Raw genomic sequence first — 19,339 nt, 5'->3', positions numbered from 1 at the left:
GGAGAGGCTGCTTGGCTGGTATTGTTGAACTGGAGTGGGTCTCTGTAGAAAACAGGTCTGTGCCAGGCAACACAAAACGGGACCAAAATGGCAGGGGATCCCCCCCGATTTCTCCCCACCCCCCTTTTCTGATTAAAAGAAGATTGTAATGGTGGTTAGATTCATAAAGATTTTCAGAAGCATTTTTTTTTTTGTAAGTCAATACTATATTTTATGTTGTAAGAAATGATCTTTCTGTCTCAAATCAAGTTAAATAAATCTTTTTAAAAATCACTCTGCAATATCTGCTTAGAGATCATTGGAGTATGAGCATCTTTCATTTTTTTACCCCTAAATAAATAATAAATAACCTTTTTAATGCTAATTTTACAAACAAAAAATGGTAAAAGGATCTCATAAAATACTTTTCAATATTTAGTGTTTTTAATTCAGATTTAAGTTGAATTAACTAAAAGTTGGATGAGACTGATATGTTAGATACAACCTAAATACATTTATAGCGTATGAAAATATGGCACATAAGGCACCTGCCTGTTTCTTTCCTGCTTCTGTTACCATGAAAAAAAGCTGGTAAAAATGTCAACACATTTATAAATCTCCCCTTTTTCTAAATGTGTGCTTTGACTTGCCTTATCGAAAGGAGTATAAGTGAGAGCAGAAGGACGAAAACTCAAAGGCTCAAGTGTCAGATTAAACTACAAGATCACAAAAGTGCAGGGTAATATTGACTGAAAGTCATGTCACTGCAAATACTTGGACTTAATGGATGTTTTTCAGGTACAGTGTCCAGCGAAGGATGGCTGGAGAGAAGGGTGTTCCTCTGTGTTCAAAACATATCAAGCTAAATACTGCGAGTATCATTTTTAAGAACTGTTCCCATTTACCATAAAATGTATACCTGATGTATATTGGATTGGATTTGTACTTGTATTTTTTTCAGCAATTATTGCTTTTTAGTATTGTTGATAAAATGTCTGATTGAGTGACAAAACCCTTTTTTATTTATTATTTGATGCCAAAATAAAGGGGTTTTGCTCCACTCTCTTTAAGGCAATGTTATTTTTCCTTATCCTTATCTGCTCATTGAAGTGATGCAGGTTACAAAGGGTTTGCTTTAGTTGAGGAACTGGCATCTGCAACACAGACTCATTAATGTTGTTTTGTCTATCAGTCTTTGGTTCGAAGGTTAGGCAAGAGGTGGGACTATGAACCTCATCACTTTCAAAAGGTTGCATTTTGGGTGTCCACACAAAAACACAAGTGTGGGGTTTCATCATTTTATTTCACCTCAGGGCCTGTTTAAAAAAACATTTTGGGGCTCCTACAACACATTTTTTGTAAAGATGCAAATTCAGAAAAACCTAGTTCTATGTGGACGCCTTAAAGTATTTAAAAGAATTACCAAAAAAAATTTGCTTTTCTCCCCATATTGTCCCTTTTGATTGAAGACAACTTCAGTTTTGATTGAAACACAAATCTAACTTCAACGGGTGTTCATTTTAATAAAAAAAGATTAACTTTCATACATTATCCTTTATTGCGTAGAGTTATTTCTTATAAATAAACTTCATCTCAGTTGTTTGGTTTGCACATCGTGACTCAGAGGATGCTGTGGTGTTTTAAATTGGGGTAAATCCCCGTATTGCCTGAGGTCTTTATGATCTAATAATTGCCTCAAGCAAGAGAATATCGTTTAGATACGTATAACGTATCTAAAGCCAACTGTAAAATGAATATCCCATTAGCAAGGCAGGTATAACAAGTTACACTACCAATTATGATTCATGATCAAACTGTATTTTGTCTGCTTCCAGGGAGTAATTATGGTCTGTATTGATTTCTCAAATGCAGTCAGCAGGAGGCAAAATACTATTATAATACACTTTATTCCTTCTGTAAAGATATGGTGAATCAATGAGAATAACAGTGGGTTTTCAGATGCTTTACTAAAATAAAATAAAAAAACAGACTAATTAAATCAATAAAATCATGTCTAATCACTTCTCAAGTTTCTTTCTAGACGTATCATTGTTCGTGAGGCTAAGAAAAACTAATTTTATGGCTGAGTTGTGAGGATAAGTCTCTTTAAATCCAGATTTTGAAGAGAGTTAAAGCGGATTAAAAAGGACCTTGTTTTTCTTTCTTCTTTCATTTTATTTAGCTAAACAAGTGTTCCCGTGGTGTTTATTTGTTTAGGAATACACTGGAGAGTTTTAATCTACTGAGGAAAACAATACAAAGCACAAGCAGGCACTCCCACGCAGGGTACATATTTAATTCACAACACCCCCCACTCAAACACACACACAGACACGCACACACAACAGAATAATTAATGACACGCCCCAATGGAGTGAAACTCTGCAGCGGTGCTTGTTTACCAATGGTATTGTGCTGGCTAAATAGCTGAAAAGGTATGGATGTGATCAAACTGTGTGTGTCTCTAAGGACACAAATACACAGCCAACAGGCACAATTACACAAGAACAGTAATACACAGACTCCTCTGACATCTACCAATTTTTATTGTCATATTTATTTTTCCCCCTTGAGTATAAAGTAATGATTATGTTTCAGGTCAGACTGACCCATCAGGCATTTATATTTTTTTTTATTGCAATGCTAAGCCTTAAGATTTTGTTTTATTTTTGATTGTTATGATTTAGCATGTATGGATGATTTCAATATGTATATATATACATATATTATATGAAATGTGTTTATTACTTTTGCTTTAAGTTCTTTGTTGGTATTATATTTCCTTAGTCTGTTTCTAGTTTTACTTTCTGCTTTCTCTGCACAGCATGTCCTAGTTTGTTAATCAGCCTACCTGTCCTGTGTCAGGTAATTAATCCCTCAGTATATAGGAATTAATTACCTGACACAGGGGATTTATACAGTTCATCCCTTGGTAGTTTTAGTTCCAACCTTTCAGTTGTTCTGTCAGAGCCAAAATATTGTATCAAGAGAGGTTATGCAGTGAAGGCACGAACATGTACGCAAGAATTGTCACTGCAGATTCAAGCCTGCTTTTGCACTGGGTTTCCAGAAAGCCGGTGTTTCAGGAAAAAGTGTTGTTTACGTGTTTGTGTGAAGATAGGTCATTAAAAGTGTTTGACATGAACTAAAGTTGGGTTACTGTGAACTCTTAAAGCGGCAAAATTGGGAAACTGTTCCAACCCTGGATTGCTTCCTGGTGATAAAGTGGGAGAAAAGATAAGTCTGAGCCTTCTTTATTTTATTAAATACAACAGGAAAAATCAGGGGTTCTTTGTCAGATACTGTTTTTGTGTTTGTCCTTGGTGTTTTGTGTGTTTCTAATGCCAAGTTCTGTTTTCTCTCTTGTCATGTTATGTTCTGTTTGTTTATTTCTCTCTTATGCTTTCTTTTGGCCATCCTGCCTTGCAGCATCTTTAGATTTGTTTTAAATATAACACTTTCCCTCAGCCTCCAGAGACTTTGAGCATCCTACGTTTGCATCCTTCACTACACAAGCTCATGATATGAAATTCTTTTGTGTTTTTCTTCCCAGTTTGGCAGTCAATTATTAAACAGATCTTTTGTAAAATAAACATCTTTAATATATTTTCTTTGTGTGAATAAAGTTTTAAATGGCAGTGTTCTTGAAACAAAGGACTTTAAACCTATCCTGACAAATATCTCTACCCCACCAAGCCTGAAAGCTCTGTTTCACACACACACACACACACTGAGCGGTCTAGACGAGATTCAACTGGAGCCTGACTCACACTAATTCAAATTTGACCCACTAGGAAATTAATAACACCACTTCAAAGGCAGCCTGTGAGATATGTGCAGATCACTTAGCTCAGGATCCAGAAACATGTTCACACATCTAAAAACAAAAATGTTTCAGTATTAACAGTGTGTGCAGTTCTGATGCTAAAGAGCCTCTAATACTTCTGCAATGATCAGAGGCTAACAGGTAATGTGGAAAAATAAAGTTAAATCTCTATATATATAGTTTATATTTTCATTGGTTCGTTCTCTCACCCACACACACACGCATGCTTTCTTTCACCCGTATTTCTTACACTCCTTTCTTTTTATACAGTTTTTTTATTTTTAATGTGCAAAACATTAAATATTCAAACATGACACACACATGACGTGAATCAACATCGTCTGCAGGTGGACTAGGATTTTTCCCTGCAGACCAAAACAGCTGAGCAGATAAAATATAAACAGGGACAAAAAATGTTGTTAAAAATCAACTTGTAAGGGACCTGAACACCTATACTCAGTTTTGCCACATGAGAAATTTTTCTATTTTAATATGCTTGGGTACAATTTAGCTTATGGTTTTATGTACCTCTGCCTGGTAGCCAGTTCAATTTTTGCCCATGTGGTTTTATTCCTGATTGTTTCTGGAGCTGATGCCAGTCAGTCTGATGTTGTTCTTTATAGAACGTAATAAGGTAAAGCAGGAAAATGTCATCCTATGTAGGTGTGTCACAGTTCCTCAAACTTGCAAACCATTTGAAACTTTTTTTCTACTTTTCAACACAAAAGTGAGGACATTAGCGTTGCAATTTATTCATTGCAATGAAGGGCGATGTTCAGATTTTGTGAAATGGAATTTATTGGCACATTTCATATTGCACCATATTTGAAGATAAAATTGTCAAAATCTAGAGAAATGCTGAGCATTATTTTCCTCAACACTTTTCCTTCTCAACAGCCACTATTTATGCCTAAAAAGCTTCTTACTTAAAAATAAAATAAATTAAATCTAAACATAATCTTGCATTTATAATTTTGCCCAGATTAAAATTAATGGAAAATGAACTGACCATGCATGTAAACAATATAAACTGTTTTTTCTTTTATTTGCTATATTATAGATTTTTTCTTCCTTAAATCTCCACCCTTGCATGTATGAATGCAGACACACATGTAGGAGACATCAAGATCCCCTAACAGCAGCACTCCATGCCCCACCCAGCTGCTCATCTGCTGTCTCTCTATTGTTGATTGGGAATCTCCCCCAAAACTGATCTGCTATTGGTTGGTTTATTGTGTGTGTGTGTGTGTGTGTACTTGGATGCAGTGCTTCACTATAGCAGCAATTTCAGGAAGACCGGGACTATTAGGTAGCCAGTTTCACATTCACTTCAATTTCCTCCCTAATTTAGCTGAAATGAGAAGCTCTGCAGCCCATCCCCCAACTGCTTCCTTCCAATTTAACACATGGATGAGATGTACTGTATTCCTCATGAGAGACAGTATTTGAAACAGCATAGATGATGCAAATTATGCAGCCTTTGTAGAATCCTGATTTTTTGTTTCTCTATTTGAGTAAAAATTAAAAAATATTATATAACCAAAGAAAAGGCAATAAAATGAAATTTCAGTTGAATGCATTGAGGTTTTAATTTGAATGTATCTGATTCTAATCAAATTTTACGTCTGCTTCATTTTGAGCTCTGCTTTAAAATTTTCTTTCCACCTCCACAAGTAAAAGCCAGACATTTATTTACTCTTTTTGTTCAGATGTTATTTTCCAAGCCTCCTTTTCTTCTGTTTTAATTCCAACAAATTAAAGCCACACTTCTTAAGTCTGTTTATTATAGCAAATGTTTTTGTTTTATGAAAAGCAGTACCAAGGCAGAATGATAGAATCAAAAGATTGTTGTGTTTCTTCTTTATCTCACTCCTACCTGAGTTTATAATCAATAGCCTGTCAGCCAAAGCCACACTGCAAAAAGTCACAACCTTATTAAATTTTGTTTATTGTGTCTGCTACTTGCAATCAGTCTGGAGACCTTTATCATATAGAACAATCTTTAGTAATTTGACTATAAAGACTGTCTGTCAGCAGTAAGTGCACCTGCAGTGCCCTCCGGTTGTAAATCCAAGCAGTCTGTCAGTCTTCTGAGTGACGTCTGCCTCACAGTGTAGTGATGGCATTTAGAAAAAAGACGAACTGAGACATTACTTGGCCAGTAACTGAATAATTTATAACCTTGCACATTTAATCAAAGACAAAGAGCCAACCGAGACTGTCTGAGATGTCACCGCTTAGACGGCTTATACAATCCTTGAACCTTTTATTGACACTGAATTTATCAGAAAATGATGTTATTCTTTCATCAGGCTTGGGGTGTTGTGTCTGAATGAGCATGAGAGTGGATTACTTCTGTCAACAAATAAAACTAAATGACATCACGTATTGTAAGTTTTCTTTTTTTTCCTGTCCTGCTGATGTCATTTCATTTAAAGGTGACATTTTTTTGCAAACAGCCAAACTTACTGACTCTTGAGCAGAGGATGAAATAATGTGATAACAAATACACAGAAAGTCACCAAAACATGCGCTTACCGATGTGTAGAGGTAGCCCTCACTGTTCATAGCCAGGTAGAGCTTGGTCTGCACCCCCTGAATGGCCACCACTCGCAGGCCCACTGGAATGAGGTTGAACATGGCTGAAAAAAAGACAGAAAATAAACAAAAAGGTCAAAAAAGATACACATTTAAAACCATTCCATATTTTGGAAATTGTCCTAAAATATTCTGTAAATTCTGCATAAAATTCTACACTGCATCATTGCCAGTAGCTTTTATTTTTGTCCCGTCAAAACTCAGTTACAAATAGGCTTCACTTAAGTTCAGGGAGGCACTATCTTACAATTATGTTTCAAACATGGCAAATTACCTAAATCAAAATACAGTGGTCAAAAGTAATTATTTAAACAATTCTAATGCTCACAATGTTGCATATTCGACTACAAAGACAAATCACAAAAAACACTGATGGACTGCATAGTGGTGCCGTTGGTTATCTCTGCTGCCTCACAGCAAATAGGTCCTGGGTTCAAAACTCAGCTGGGGTCTTTCTGTGTAGAGTTTACACATTGTTCTTCTGCAGGTCTGGGTTTTCTCCCCTATAACCCAACGAAAATGGTTTGCGCCTAATATACAGGTCTTCTGGATGTTCCATGAAACTCTAAAACTAGAATGGGAGAAAGAGCCTTTAGTTTCAAGGCTTGTCTCTCCTGGAATCAGCTCTATGCTTGGGTATGAAACACCAACACTCTCACTGCCCTCAAAACCAAGCTAAGAACGTATTTATTTAATATGGCTTTTTTTAGTTGGCACTTTTCACATTAATTATTGTACTGCATAGCTTGTGATATCTGTTTTAATACGTTCTATCGTGTATTCTTATGCACTGATCTTCATATATTTGTTTTATTTTATGTCCTATTGCTTTTATGTTATTTTTATTGTTTCTGTTTGAGGAGTTTTATCATACATATTGCCCTGCTTAAGTTTATCTATTTGCTTTGTTAAGTAAGTTGAGTTATCTCTGCATTTGAAACATATAAATAAAGTTAAGTTGAATTGAATGACTAAATGTGGATTGTAGAGTAAAAGCCTTCTGAGTGGTCAGCAAGACCAGAAAAGTACATTATAAATGCAACTTATTACCAATATTGGAATGTTTTGAGATCAGTAAACCTTCTATCAATGCAGTTTTTTAATTTATTGTTAAAGATGTTCACTAATAACTCTAATCAAAGAATATAACTACACATCCACACCCTGTTACCTTTATAATATTATGAAAATTCATTGCAGTGGTGAAATAAACAGTGGTTTACAGTTCAGACTACTTAGTAACATCCTTGTCACCTTTTTATTGAAAACAATTGAGATATGATAAGTTATTTGGATTATTTCTCTACAAAATCACCATGAGATTATAGCTTTTTGGTGCTGCATTCTAATGTACATGAATATCAACTAAATACATAGAAGTCATGGCAAAAAACACAAACACATGAACCTGTCCATGATGGGTGAGTTAAATGTTAGTTGTGAATCTGAAAGAGTTGGCAGCTGTTCACTGACGTTTATCTCAAAGTAATCATTGTCTGCATGCACTGTTTGTATTTAATAAAATGCTCAGACCCAACTTACAGGATAAGCAGATAAACATCTACCTGAGAGGCTGCATTCAGGCCACTGCTCTCAATAAAGTAAACTTTGTGGTGTACTGGTTATTGTTGAACATGTTTACGAGCATTATTGCTGTCTTTATTGCTTTATGTGCATTCAATATCCTCATTATACAGACAAACAAATAATGTCTTGACAGGAATCATATCATCTATGTTCACTTTGTGTTCATAACATATGTTTTCACATTAGAAGGAAGCAGAGTTAAACAAAAGTAAGTAGAAACCTTCTCTCACATTCTCATGCTGGTTAAGCTCTGATTCAGTGCGTCCTCACCATAAATATTCTCGTCAACCACTTAGCAAATCCCTGTCTCGAACTCTTTAGAGTGAAGTGCACTACAGAGGCTTTTTGATGGGTCACTTCATTGCCCTTATCTTTTTTTTTTTTTTTACACAGTAGACATCTCAATGTCCTAACTTCCGAAGTACAGTAAACAACAGCTAGAGAAATGCATTTATGTTTTTCAGAGCAGCGGTTTGGTAAAAACCACATATAACTGGTTCTGTTGTTGTCAGTACTCTCGTATGTATTTCTTTCTTTCTCCCTCAGTTTGACATTTATATTGTTAGTTTCCATAAATGCCACATGAAAGTTCATTTTTATATTATGTTATGAACTCATCTTTTCTTTTCTGGCATTTGTAGTGTCATTAAATAAAGGGTTTGCAGAGACTAAAAGTCCCATGAGTGTTGTTGTGAATCCTTTGTTGACAGGTGCAATGGACTATAACTTGTGTCATTGTGTGTAATATATTAAAACAGCTGTAAAAAATAGATAAATACTTAAATGAAGTTAGACTAAAACTGTGTTTTCATTGCAGGAACTTTCCCAGGAGGATTCATGTCAGGATTGGGATTTAAATGATCCACTCTAGAATTTGCTTTTTAAAGTACATGCATGTTAAAAAAAATAACTGCTGAAAACATTGAAAACTTTTTTATGCCGAGTTTTGAAAACAGACTTTTAAAAATTGTGGTCAGACTGATTTTTGGTGAAAAGTATTTATGGCTCAACAGGACCTGGACATTAATGTGGCCCCATCTTCAGTATTATGAATGCATACATGATGAAGCACATTGACCTCTATCAGTGCATGCAACTTAAAACTAACTATCCAAACTTTTTTTTTTTGAGAGTGAATCATTTGCTTATCTTGTCAAAGAATAATAGGATGAATAGATAAATTTTGAAAAATCCAAGCTGAAGAGCTCTTCATGCAGGTTTTGCATATGTAGTCACAATATTTAAGTCATTGGGATGAAAACCAGTCGACTGAAGGGAAGAAATTACACTGATGGAGACTTGTTCAAATTTTCGTTCCTCTCTGACCATTTTCTATAGAGCCATTTTAGCACCTTACATCAAATACTACTAAAAAAAATCTTTACTGTTAATCAACATGGTAAAATGGATTTCTCCCTGCCTAGACACCTCCATGACAAACGTTTTAAATCCCTTCTCTCACAGCAACAAAAACTGAAATAATTTCTCTTTTTTATGTTGGCAGTTAATCAACAGACATAACTTTAACCTTTGGCATGCTGTTTCTGTGACTGTGGGAAGATGGAAGGAAACTCTCCCATGTATTCTTCAATGCATTTATGGAACATAAAGAATATAAAGTGTTCCAATACAAAAGTTTTTGTTTTACACTGTGAAAGAGCAAAGCAACATGTTAAGTCAGTTCTCTCCTGTGCCTCTTGTCCACCGGACAGACTAACTCTGACATATTGGACTGCAGCTCATCGCAGTGGTTCTTGTTTTCCTGCAGCCTCACAGAATTTGACAATAACCAGTTTTCCACTTGCTTCAGGGTTTTATTGAAATGGATATCCAGTATGCAGTGAATCTCCCAAGAGGCACAAAAACACTGTCAGCAACTGCAGTTCAAAGTTCCACAATGCCTGAAGGAAGAGAAACTGACCAAAGCAGCAACTGAAAAAAATACTAAAAAACAACCACATCTGCAACGACAAATGGGATGGGAAGGTACTGGTTGTACTGGGATACAATAAATCATCAAAAAAATGAACAATTACTTTGAATAGAAACAAACAAAAAAATATTTAGGTAAAGTACATGGACAGTTTACAGCAAATTCTTTATGGAGCTCTCAAGCTTCATAATGGTTATTATTTAAACTAAAAACTAAATCAGAACAAGGAGCAGAGGTCACAAAGTTCCAGGACTTTAAGTACTTAGGGTTGGCTGTCCCGGAAAGGAGAAGTGTGGTAAAGAGGTGAAGAAGAGCATCCAAGTAGGGTGGAGTGGATGGATAAAGTTTCAGGAGTTATTTGTGACAAAAGGAAGGCAGCAAAAGTCAAAGTTAAGGTTTATAAGACAGTAGTGAGACCAGCTGTGTTGTGTGGTTTGGAGACAAAAAGACAGGAGTCAGAACTGGAAGTGTCAGAGCTGAAGATGTTGAGGTTCTCCTTGGGAGGGACAAGGATGGACAGGATTAGGAATGAGGTCATCAGATGAACAGCACAGGCTGAGTGACTGAAAGATAAAGTTAAAGAGGCCAGACTGAGACGGTTTGGACATGTGCAGAGGAGGGACAGTGGCTATATTGGTAGAAGGATGTTAGAGATGAAGCTGCCAGGAAAAAAACAAAGAGGAGACATATGGAAGATTGTAATATGTGAGATCTGATGTCTCTCTTTCCTCTGAAACAACTTGATTTGTTGTTCCATCAGTTCCTGTCTTTAAAATGCCCCCTTCTTGCTTGGCATCGCTCGACTGAGGTTTCTCCCTTGATGGCTCCACCATGATGTACACATACACATCTGCACCCCTGTCTCATTTCAGAAGGATTACCAGCCAGTGCACTGACGGACACTTTCAAGAAGGGAAAACTCAATTACTTTCGGGCTCCTTGAAACACCTGAGCACACCGAAGAGAATTACAAGACACACACACACACATGGACATTTTCTTTCTACACAGAGACACATGAAATAAGAAGAGAGAGGAAGCCTGAGGGACAGCTTTCAAGATCATTTCAGTTCCACCCACTAACTGCGAGGAGTCAAGACCAATTCAATTTCAGAATCAACCTGAGGCTTTAGAACAGTAAATAGTCACATTTAAAACAATTTACATTGTCATTCTTGGAGCAACATTGTCTGAAATTTGAGCAAATTAAAGTTTTTGATATAAAAAGTGAGTTGTTGATTACTGTTCAATTCTGTTGTCTAGTTACACAGCAGTGGTTTCTGATCAAGGAAAGCTAACAGGAGTTTAGCAGATCTACAAGTCTAAATTTGTTAGATAAGTTAAATAATACTGCTATTGAAATGTTTAGCAGCAAAGAGATTCTGATTATATAATATTTTTAGTTTTCCATATGCCTGGTGGGATTGTTTAAGTTTGATGCAACACAACAAATAATAGGAGTGAGACTCTGAAAACCTGTGAAGAAATAGCAAACACTTATCCCACTTTAACTTTTTTTTTTCTTCCTAAGGAAAATGTCAAAGAAACAGCAAACTTCTTTACTACCACAACCTAACAGCGAGCGTCTGACAGCGGCGCCAGTTGCAGTGACAAAGATCAAATCCTTGCTTTTATGTGTCTGTGTGCATCTCTTTGTCTCAGTGTGTGTGTGCCCACATTTGAGAAGGTCCTCTTCCACCATCACAAGACACCACTAGCTCCAAGAGGACTGCACTCTCCGTCACCATGGAGACAAGCGCACCCAGCGCCTAACAACGCTATTTTTGGAGCAGTGCAAAGAGCTTCACTTCTTCTCCTTTTTTTTTTCCCCCATTCAGCAGCACTCTTTAATTTTCTTTTCACAAACTATTTTGGTTTGTGAAAAGGCAATGCAGGCCATTTATTATGTAACTCAACAGAAAAGTTAGTCTATGCAGATAAAAGAGTGGCATGTGAGATGAAGTCTAACTCTGCATGTACATGTATATACCACATATATTAGGATATAATTTCAGCATTTTTCTTTTCATTTCCTGTCTCCTCTGTGTTATATTTACAATTTGTATTATTTTATATAAGATATCAATTCCAAAACCAACAACCAAGTGTTTTTTTATTATTAAATTATTTTGACAGCTTGCTTTATTCAGAGTGCCAAATGGGTTCATATCTGCTCACTGGGATAACTTTTGCTGCTCCTCTTTAAACTATTAGAAAACAAAATGATGATGGGTGTTGTGGCTTCAACAGAAAAAAGTTTTCTTTCACCATAGATGCAATTTGTAGGGCCCTAAAAACCCAGTTGTGATCTGTGTTAGGGTTGAAAAATTTTGATTTGGTAAAATGAATGTGCTTCTCAATCCTGAAAAATTCAGAACACTGAAACAACAAAATATTTTTTTGCTCTCTTTTATTAACCACTTACCCAGTTTGAACCTTTTTCAAAAATTAAAATGTAAAAAAAAGGATATTATTTATAACTGAGTAACAGAAATTCAGGAACATTCATTCTTTTTTTGTATACCTGCTTAGAACTTGCACGGTCACTAAGAGCTGGTGTCCTTTTCCAGAGTTCATTGGGCGAGAGGTGAGGTGCACACTGGACAGGTCGCCAGTTCATCACAGGGCCACAGAGAAATTAACAACCACTCATGCTCACGGTTTAAAGTTGCCAATAAACATACTAATATGCATGTTTTTGGGCTGTGGGGCAAAATTGAACTACCTGGATAAAACCCACGGATGTAAAACGTTCAAACTCCACACAGAAAGACCCCAGCTGGGACTCAAACTCACGATTGTATTGCATGGCAACAATGCTAATCTATGTGTCTGTCTGTGCTCCATTGATGTAGTTCTTTGACTCTTACCAAGGTTGGCACCTTGTGAAGAAACTGTTTCTGATACGCACAAAAGCTCTCAGTCATTATCTCAAGGAAAACATATTCTGCCACTTTTATATTGTAAAAAACTGTTTTGATTCTATTAAGTTCTCTATTAATTTTGATAATAAATGTACAAACATCACCAAGTTATTTTTTTCAGTCTCACTTACTGTTTTTGCCATGAAAGCTGATACAATAGCGAGTGCAGGCCTGCTGTTTTAGACTGCATTGGCATTTATTAGAGGAAATGTTCTCTTGTGCTTTTTATGATATCTTGTAGGATAAATATGTAAAAAAAATACAGTGTAACAAAATGTTGAAATGAAACTCACTGTAACCACTGTCCTCCTCCTTTGTTCCATCAATGGTTCCATCTGCCTGCAGCTGCAGGTGGAAGCCTTGTCGACTGTACAGCTTTGTCACAATCCCCTTCAGCTGGGGCTCTATGGAGACAGGAGGAGAAACACAGACAGAGATGCAAGAATGAAACAGGCAGCAAGGCAACGTCATTTGTTAGACATGTCAAATCTTATGTTTTACTAGTTCCCATCATTTTAAATCTCACTTCAGCCAAATAAACATAATTGTAAATATACCCAAGAGGTTCACAAAACAAAAAAATATTTCTAATGATTGCAATTAACTATTATTTCTCTACTTCACAGCTAAAAAAACAATAAAAAGTGATATACTCAGATGTGAACTTTTTGTTTAAGGGATTAACAGACATCATAATGCAACTGTGTGTATTTAGACAGAATTTGCTATTATTTAGTAAATATATGTGAGTGTTAAAATATAAAATGTTAAAAACTAGTTTTATCTTGTCTGATTTGCTTGTACAATCATGAGGTGTCTGTAGCTTCTTATTTTTTTGTTTGTTTGTTTACAGTAAAACACATGCAACTAAAAACTGGGTTCACTTAAGACAAACTAAAATACGTGACTCAGTATTAACACACATTGGCTTAAGTCTAAGAAAAATTAATGCTTGCCACTCATCTTTCTCTTCCCTGTTAGTTACTTTCTTTGCATGCATTCAAAAAGGGTAAAATGAAACATTGTGTTTACAGAAATTTTATCGAATATATAAGCATAACAAACTGAAAATACTGAAAAATGTGGAAAACATCTTAACCTAGTTTAGAACTTTAAATCAACACAGTTTTAGATGTAAATTTCAGGGGTCTTACACATTTAAAATTTAGTCGCCTGGTTCATCTGGCCACAAGCAATTTTTAGAGGTTGATTGGTTTAAAGCACAAAAAAATCTTTAAATACTTGTAACAGAAAATAAATCATTTTCTCCAGAGGAAACATTCATTTATATTCTCTCATTGTTGTTTGTTGTTTTTCTTTGTGAAACTAAAACTGCAAGAATCCACAAAATAAACAACCTTTGAGTTTATTCACATTTGTGTTTTTTAATATATTTTGATTAAAAAGTGATTTTATCTGTACTTGATTTGTTTATTCAGAAAGAACTTCAAACCATTGGCTGAAAACTATTAGAATAATTCAATAATTCAAGTAGAAAGTACACACCCAGGTCTTCCACACTGTTCTGATGTAACTTTTCTGGTGTTATTAAAGAGCACATCTGCCAATTATATCATGATAATCCTAATCTCTTACTTGTAGTTTGTCACATGTCCCACCCTTATTGAGGTGAATATTCCTCTGTAGATTTTCCTGTAAGCATTGGTCACATTGGCTGTGTTACATCAGTGTGTAATGTCCAATAAGAGATAAGTGCTTTCCATTATCTGCTTATTGTCCTTACTGGAAGGTCTGTAACAGCTGCTAACCACACCTTTCATCTGTCCTTTCATCTCACAACCTTTCACCACAGCCACCCATAGATTTATTAGACTATTTTACTGAACAAAAAAAGTTTATTCCGTCTGTCTTCACGATGATGTAATCATTTTGTTGCATAGCATCATGGTATTATTATATATTGACCAAAACAAAACAAACAAACACACACACAAATAAATAAATTCAGGGTGCATGTATTGATGAGTTCCTATAATGCTCACAAACCAGCAGGATAACAAATAGACATACATATGAAAATACATGGGGAAGCACACACAAAGTAGATTTCTTTAAGATGTGGGTTGTTTTTGTCTGAAGAGGCAGCTTGTGTAAGTCCACCAGCAGATAACACTTTCTTGCCACTCATTGTTTCCTCCGCAAGATAGAAATTTGAAGTAAGCAGGGTGCAAAAGCTGCAATTCTACTGTTATGTAAACAGCTCTGACCACCAGGTGCACATTCTTATAAAGCATCTTGAAAATACAATTTATGAGATTAAAAACAGCTGAAAAGAAATGCAGTTAGGTTCTCAAAACCAGTTTCCTATTAAATGTAAGCCTCTGGCATGAACATATGCCTCTGTGAACACCTGCAAAAGGAAAAACTGACATTTCTGGCATTCATGTCAAAGTGCAGACTAAAGTTTGGACCTGCTTGTTTAAAAGTGAGTCATCTGGTCTCCAATATGAAGCTGTTATCAGTTAGTTTACCCAGAGCATAAAGTTATTTTAAATATTAAATAAATGTTTTAAGGGCACGTTCAGTCAATTTCTGTCTTTTTTATGAAGAAATGTTTAACTTATTTAGATCATGCACATCATATTTAATAAGTAAACAGTGAAAAATGTAGAAATAATTCAATTTAATCTGGCATGCCAAATAACATTTAACTGTTGATAAACGGAACAAAAAGACATCCACTCATTATCTTTGCAAGTTTGGCAAAACTTATCTTCAAAAATGTCGAACACCATTGTAAGTTGAGGTTTTTTTTTTCATTTAAGACACTACAAGAGTTAGTGACAAATTTAATAATCTGATCAAATTGCTGAACAGACCTGGTCGTCTCCTTCTTCTCTTGCTGGAACCAAAGAGTTTGACCCGTGAAAAAACGTTCAGTCGGCTGGGTTTTTCACAGCTTCCTTTGGTTTTGTTGGGGCTGCTGACGCAGCGGCAGGCATTAGATTTTTCGCGCTCCCTCGCCTGCCTTTTTTGCCTTATGAGGGAGCTGGCGATAGCTGCTGCCATAGCCAGTTTGGCAGCTTTTTGTGAGGAAAAACTTCCAGAGAAAAGTGAATCCTGAAAAGTGGATTCAGTAAAAAGACGTCCAGGAGTCAGAGCCAACAGTCTGAGGCAACTGCGAGGATGCGCTGAGGAAATAATCTGCAAAGTGCACAAAAGAGTGGAACTGAATAGTCCCAAAGGTGCAGCAAAACCTAGATAATGTCCAAGTGAATCATTTTTATTGAATATCGACGTTATGCAGGAATTGCCCGTCGTCTCTCCGTGAAAATAGTGAAGTTTGTTCCATCCGGAAACGCAAAAAGGCATCCACCAGAGCGCGTTACATGTTCCTCCAACTGGTACATTTTCTTGGGATCACAATGAAAACGCAAAAAAAGCTAGTCTTGGTTGGTGGGTTTCCATGATCCCACAGAGCTATCCAGCCGCGCACATGTTCATGGTGTTGGTAGGCAGTGGAGAATGACGCTCAGTGCCAGTCCTCTGGATGGGAACACCTGTTTGCAGACGCCCGGAGTGTGTTTGCTGCGCTCTGCCTACAGTTCCTCACTGAGTCTGCAGCCACAACCCGACTTAAGCCTCGTGCTGGATATGCAACGCAGAGTCTGTGAACGAATCACTCCGGAGATCCCAGTTGTTTTCTGTTGTTTGTGGAAACGAAGCAGGAAGCGCTCGTGGCTGAATCAGTAACCGAGCGCTGCGCAAACACAAAGTCAGAGCATCCCCACCTACAACCTGAGGAAAGAGCTGCTAGGGTGGGGGCGTGGGAGATGGACTGGGAGTCTGTCCACAGACTCAGCCAGTGCCTACAGTAAGGACTTGCTCAACAACTCACATGTGAAACATTTCACATTAAATATAATAAGAATGGGGGCGTAAAAAGCGCGGGGGCGGGTGGGTAGGCGAGAAGAAAAAGTCCAGAACAGAGTGAAACAACAACACATTTATTTTAATATTGTTTCTGTTTAAGAAAACGGAACAGTCAGCACTAGCAAACATAATTATTTTTAGATAAATCGTATTTATTTGGCTGTATGTTAATGCCACTTAGCTAGAACCTCATATAAGTTTAACTAAATTCAATACGTTTTTGCTTTATAAATAGATCAGAATTATGGATTTAACCTTATTGGTTGCAGATGACTGAAAAAATAGAAAGAGGCCATCCAATTTTTCCAAAGTGATGTCTAAACATAATGGTTAATCGTGCATTTTTGAGTTAATTGTTCTGTTTTCCAAACAGAAAACAACTAATGTATGACAAAATCCATTTAAAAGATTTTTCTTTTCCATTTTGAAGATGTCTGCCACTAGTTAAGGACGACTGGTGAATGAAATGGCAACTTTAAAAGGTGTGATTAACACTTTCACGACAAAAAGAATGTCACGTTCTGGCTGTCAGATTCTTCTCCTTTACTCCACACTGGATTCAACATATTTCGCACATTAACCGATGGTGCCATCTACAGTCCTAAAGTGTCCTTTACGTTTTATTTACCTATTAAATATGAACACCACACCTCACGGTTAGGATAGGTCCAGTTATTATATAAAAAGCTTTAGAGCAAGAAAAATCTAAAAATATCATGGAATAGAGGTCTGAAAAAAATAAATAAAAATAAAAATAAAAAAACTTCATAAAGCAACAAGAACGAAAAGCTCTGTAGAATCTCAGTAAAATCCACGTCTGAACAAAAAACACAAAAGAAAAAAGAAAAGAAAGAGAAAAACTTACAAATGTGAGTGAAAAGGTCTAAACACAATCACTAAAGCTGTAGAACATTTTCCATTTCAGCACCACGGACAGCAACACGACGACAAAGTACTGCGGTTTAACACGATGCTTAAACAACAAATATATTTATATTTATTTTAAATATTTTATTTTATAAAGTCTAAAAATTCACATAATTAAAAAGCACCACAATCCGTTTTACAGAAATAAACTTATGAATCTGAAACACTTTTTTATGAGAAAAATCAAACAAGCAAAAAGCAAAGAAAATCTTCCTACCTGAAGTGGACTTTCTCAAAGGAAAAGTCATATTTTTTTTCTACAACAAAGCCAAATCAGTGAGTGGTTCAGCTGTTTGGAGTCCTGAAGTGGGACAGTGAAGAGAGAAGCGACAGGACTTGATTCAGCAAAGTTCAAACCATCGTCAGAAAACTGTCAGAGGAGCAGCGGAGCAGAAAGCATCGAGGCGTGGCCATCAACAGGAAGATCATTAAAGAACATTAGCGACATGCCATTATAACGTCTGAAATGCTCATTAAACATTCATTTGGTGGTCTTGTTGATACGGCAGACACTGTCGTGGGTTGTTCAGATCGGTTGGACACAAAGTGGTGGTGAAGAGGGGGGGAAAGTGAACGAAAATGGGAGGCTGCGACTTCCTCCTTGGAGCTCTGAAGACTTTGCTCTCGGGTTACAAAAAATAATGTAAAACGATCCGTTAATGCGTCCACTAAACTGGTTACACAGGCCTTTCTACTTTAGTTGAAAATATCGACAAGACAATGGTTAAAGCTTGGCCTCACACAAAAGGACTTTACAAACACACTTCTCTGCTCTTTGGGACAGTTTTCCTACTCTGACGTTGTCCAGACTTCTACTTACAGTACTCATCAGCAGCATAAATTAGTTTTTATGTGTAATTTATCAAATGTTTAACGTTAACAGCACTGTTAAGTCAAAAATGAAACTCGTGTGTTTAAATTTTGGGTCTGCTGTAAAACTTGAGAATTTTCTCCAAACTGAACTCAAACTTAAAACAGATTTAGCTCTGTTACAATGTGTGTGTGTGTGTGCGCGCGCGCGCGTGCGGTGTGGGGGGAATTCGTGTTCAGAGACCACTGTGCTCTATTTGAACACCAGATGGTGCAATTTAGCCATAAAGAGTTTTTTTTACTGCATGCATTCTGAAGGGGAAATTAAAATAAAAATAAACTAAATTTGATCCATACTAACACGTGGATAGGTCTAAAAGCATGGAATTACGAGTTGAATGAGATTATTATTTTATGAGTTTGGCCTTTATTTGTTCACCTAATATATTTTAGCTTGTATATAATATTTCAGAAAAAAAAACATATTCATTCACTATATTGACAAAGCTACATAGTTCCACTGATCAAAACTAAAAAATAACAACTCCACCTCTCTCTGGTGAGGTTACAGATGAATGCAGGGGTGGAAATTAAAAATTTTGGCTGGTGGACAAATTTCTTTTACCAGCCACTCAAATATTTTACCATTATTATTCCTCTCATCATGGACAACAAGTCCATGAATTTGGAGACATTTGTTCTTTTTTTGCAAAAGTTACAAGGGGGGAACCAAATATTTCAGCCGTCTGAAATAATCGGTTCCCCCTCTAAAACATGGGACAAAAATAATTTACCAAAAAGTCCTTAACTGTGTTTATTCCTCTCATCATGGACAACAAGTCCTGTGAATTTGGAGACATT

General features: G+C 36.3%; 1 protein-coding gene across 4 annotated transcripts in view; it reads right to left on the bottom strand.

Annotated features, from left to right (window-relative positions):
• fgf13a (fibroblast growth factor 13a) overlaps window positions 1-19,339 on the bottom strand; it is a 90,167-nt gene that overhangs the window by 8,703 nt on the left and 62,125 nt on the right. For 2 of the 4 annotated variants that reach the window (XM_017408482.3, XM_017408483.3), the window contains exons 4-5: window positions 13,141-13,251; window positions 6,344-6,447 (exon numbers count right to left, since the gene is read on the bottom strand). In XM_017408482.3, the coding sequence (XP_017263971.1) occupies window positions 6,344-6,447; window positions 13,141-13,251 (215 nt within the window). Of the gene's footprint in view, window positions 1-6,343; window positions 6,448-13,140; window positions 13,252-15,687; window positions 16,521-17,885; window positions 18,036-19,339 lie in introns of those variants that run through there. The other 2 variants (XM_017408485.3, XM_017408481.3) reach the window with 2 other exon arrangements.

The sequence above is a fragment of the Kryptolebias marmoratus genome, linkage group LG9 (assembly GCF_001649575.2).
Source record: "Kryptolebias marmoratus isolate JLee-2015 linkage group LG9, ASM164957v2, whole genome shotgun sequence".
Lineage (NCBI taxonomy): Eukaryota > Metazoa > Chordata > Actinopteri > Cyprinodontiformes > Rivulidae > Kryptolebias > Kryptolebias marmoratus.
This window is presented reverse-complemented; position numbering and strand designations above follow the sequence as displayed.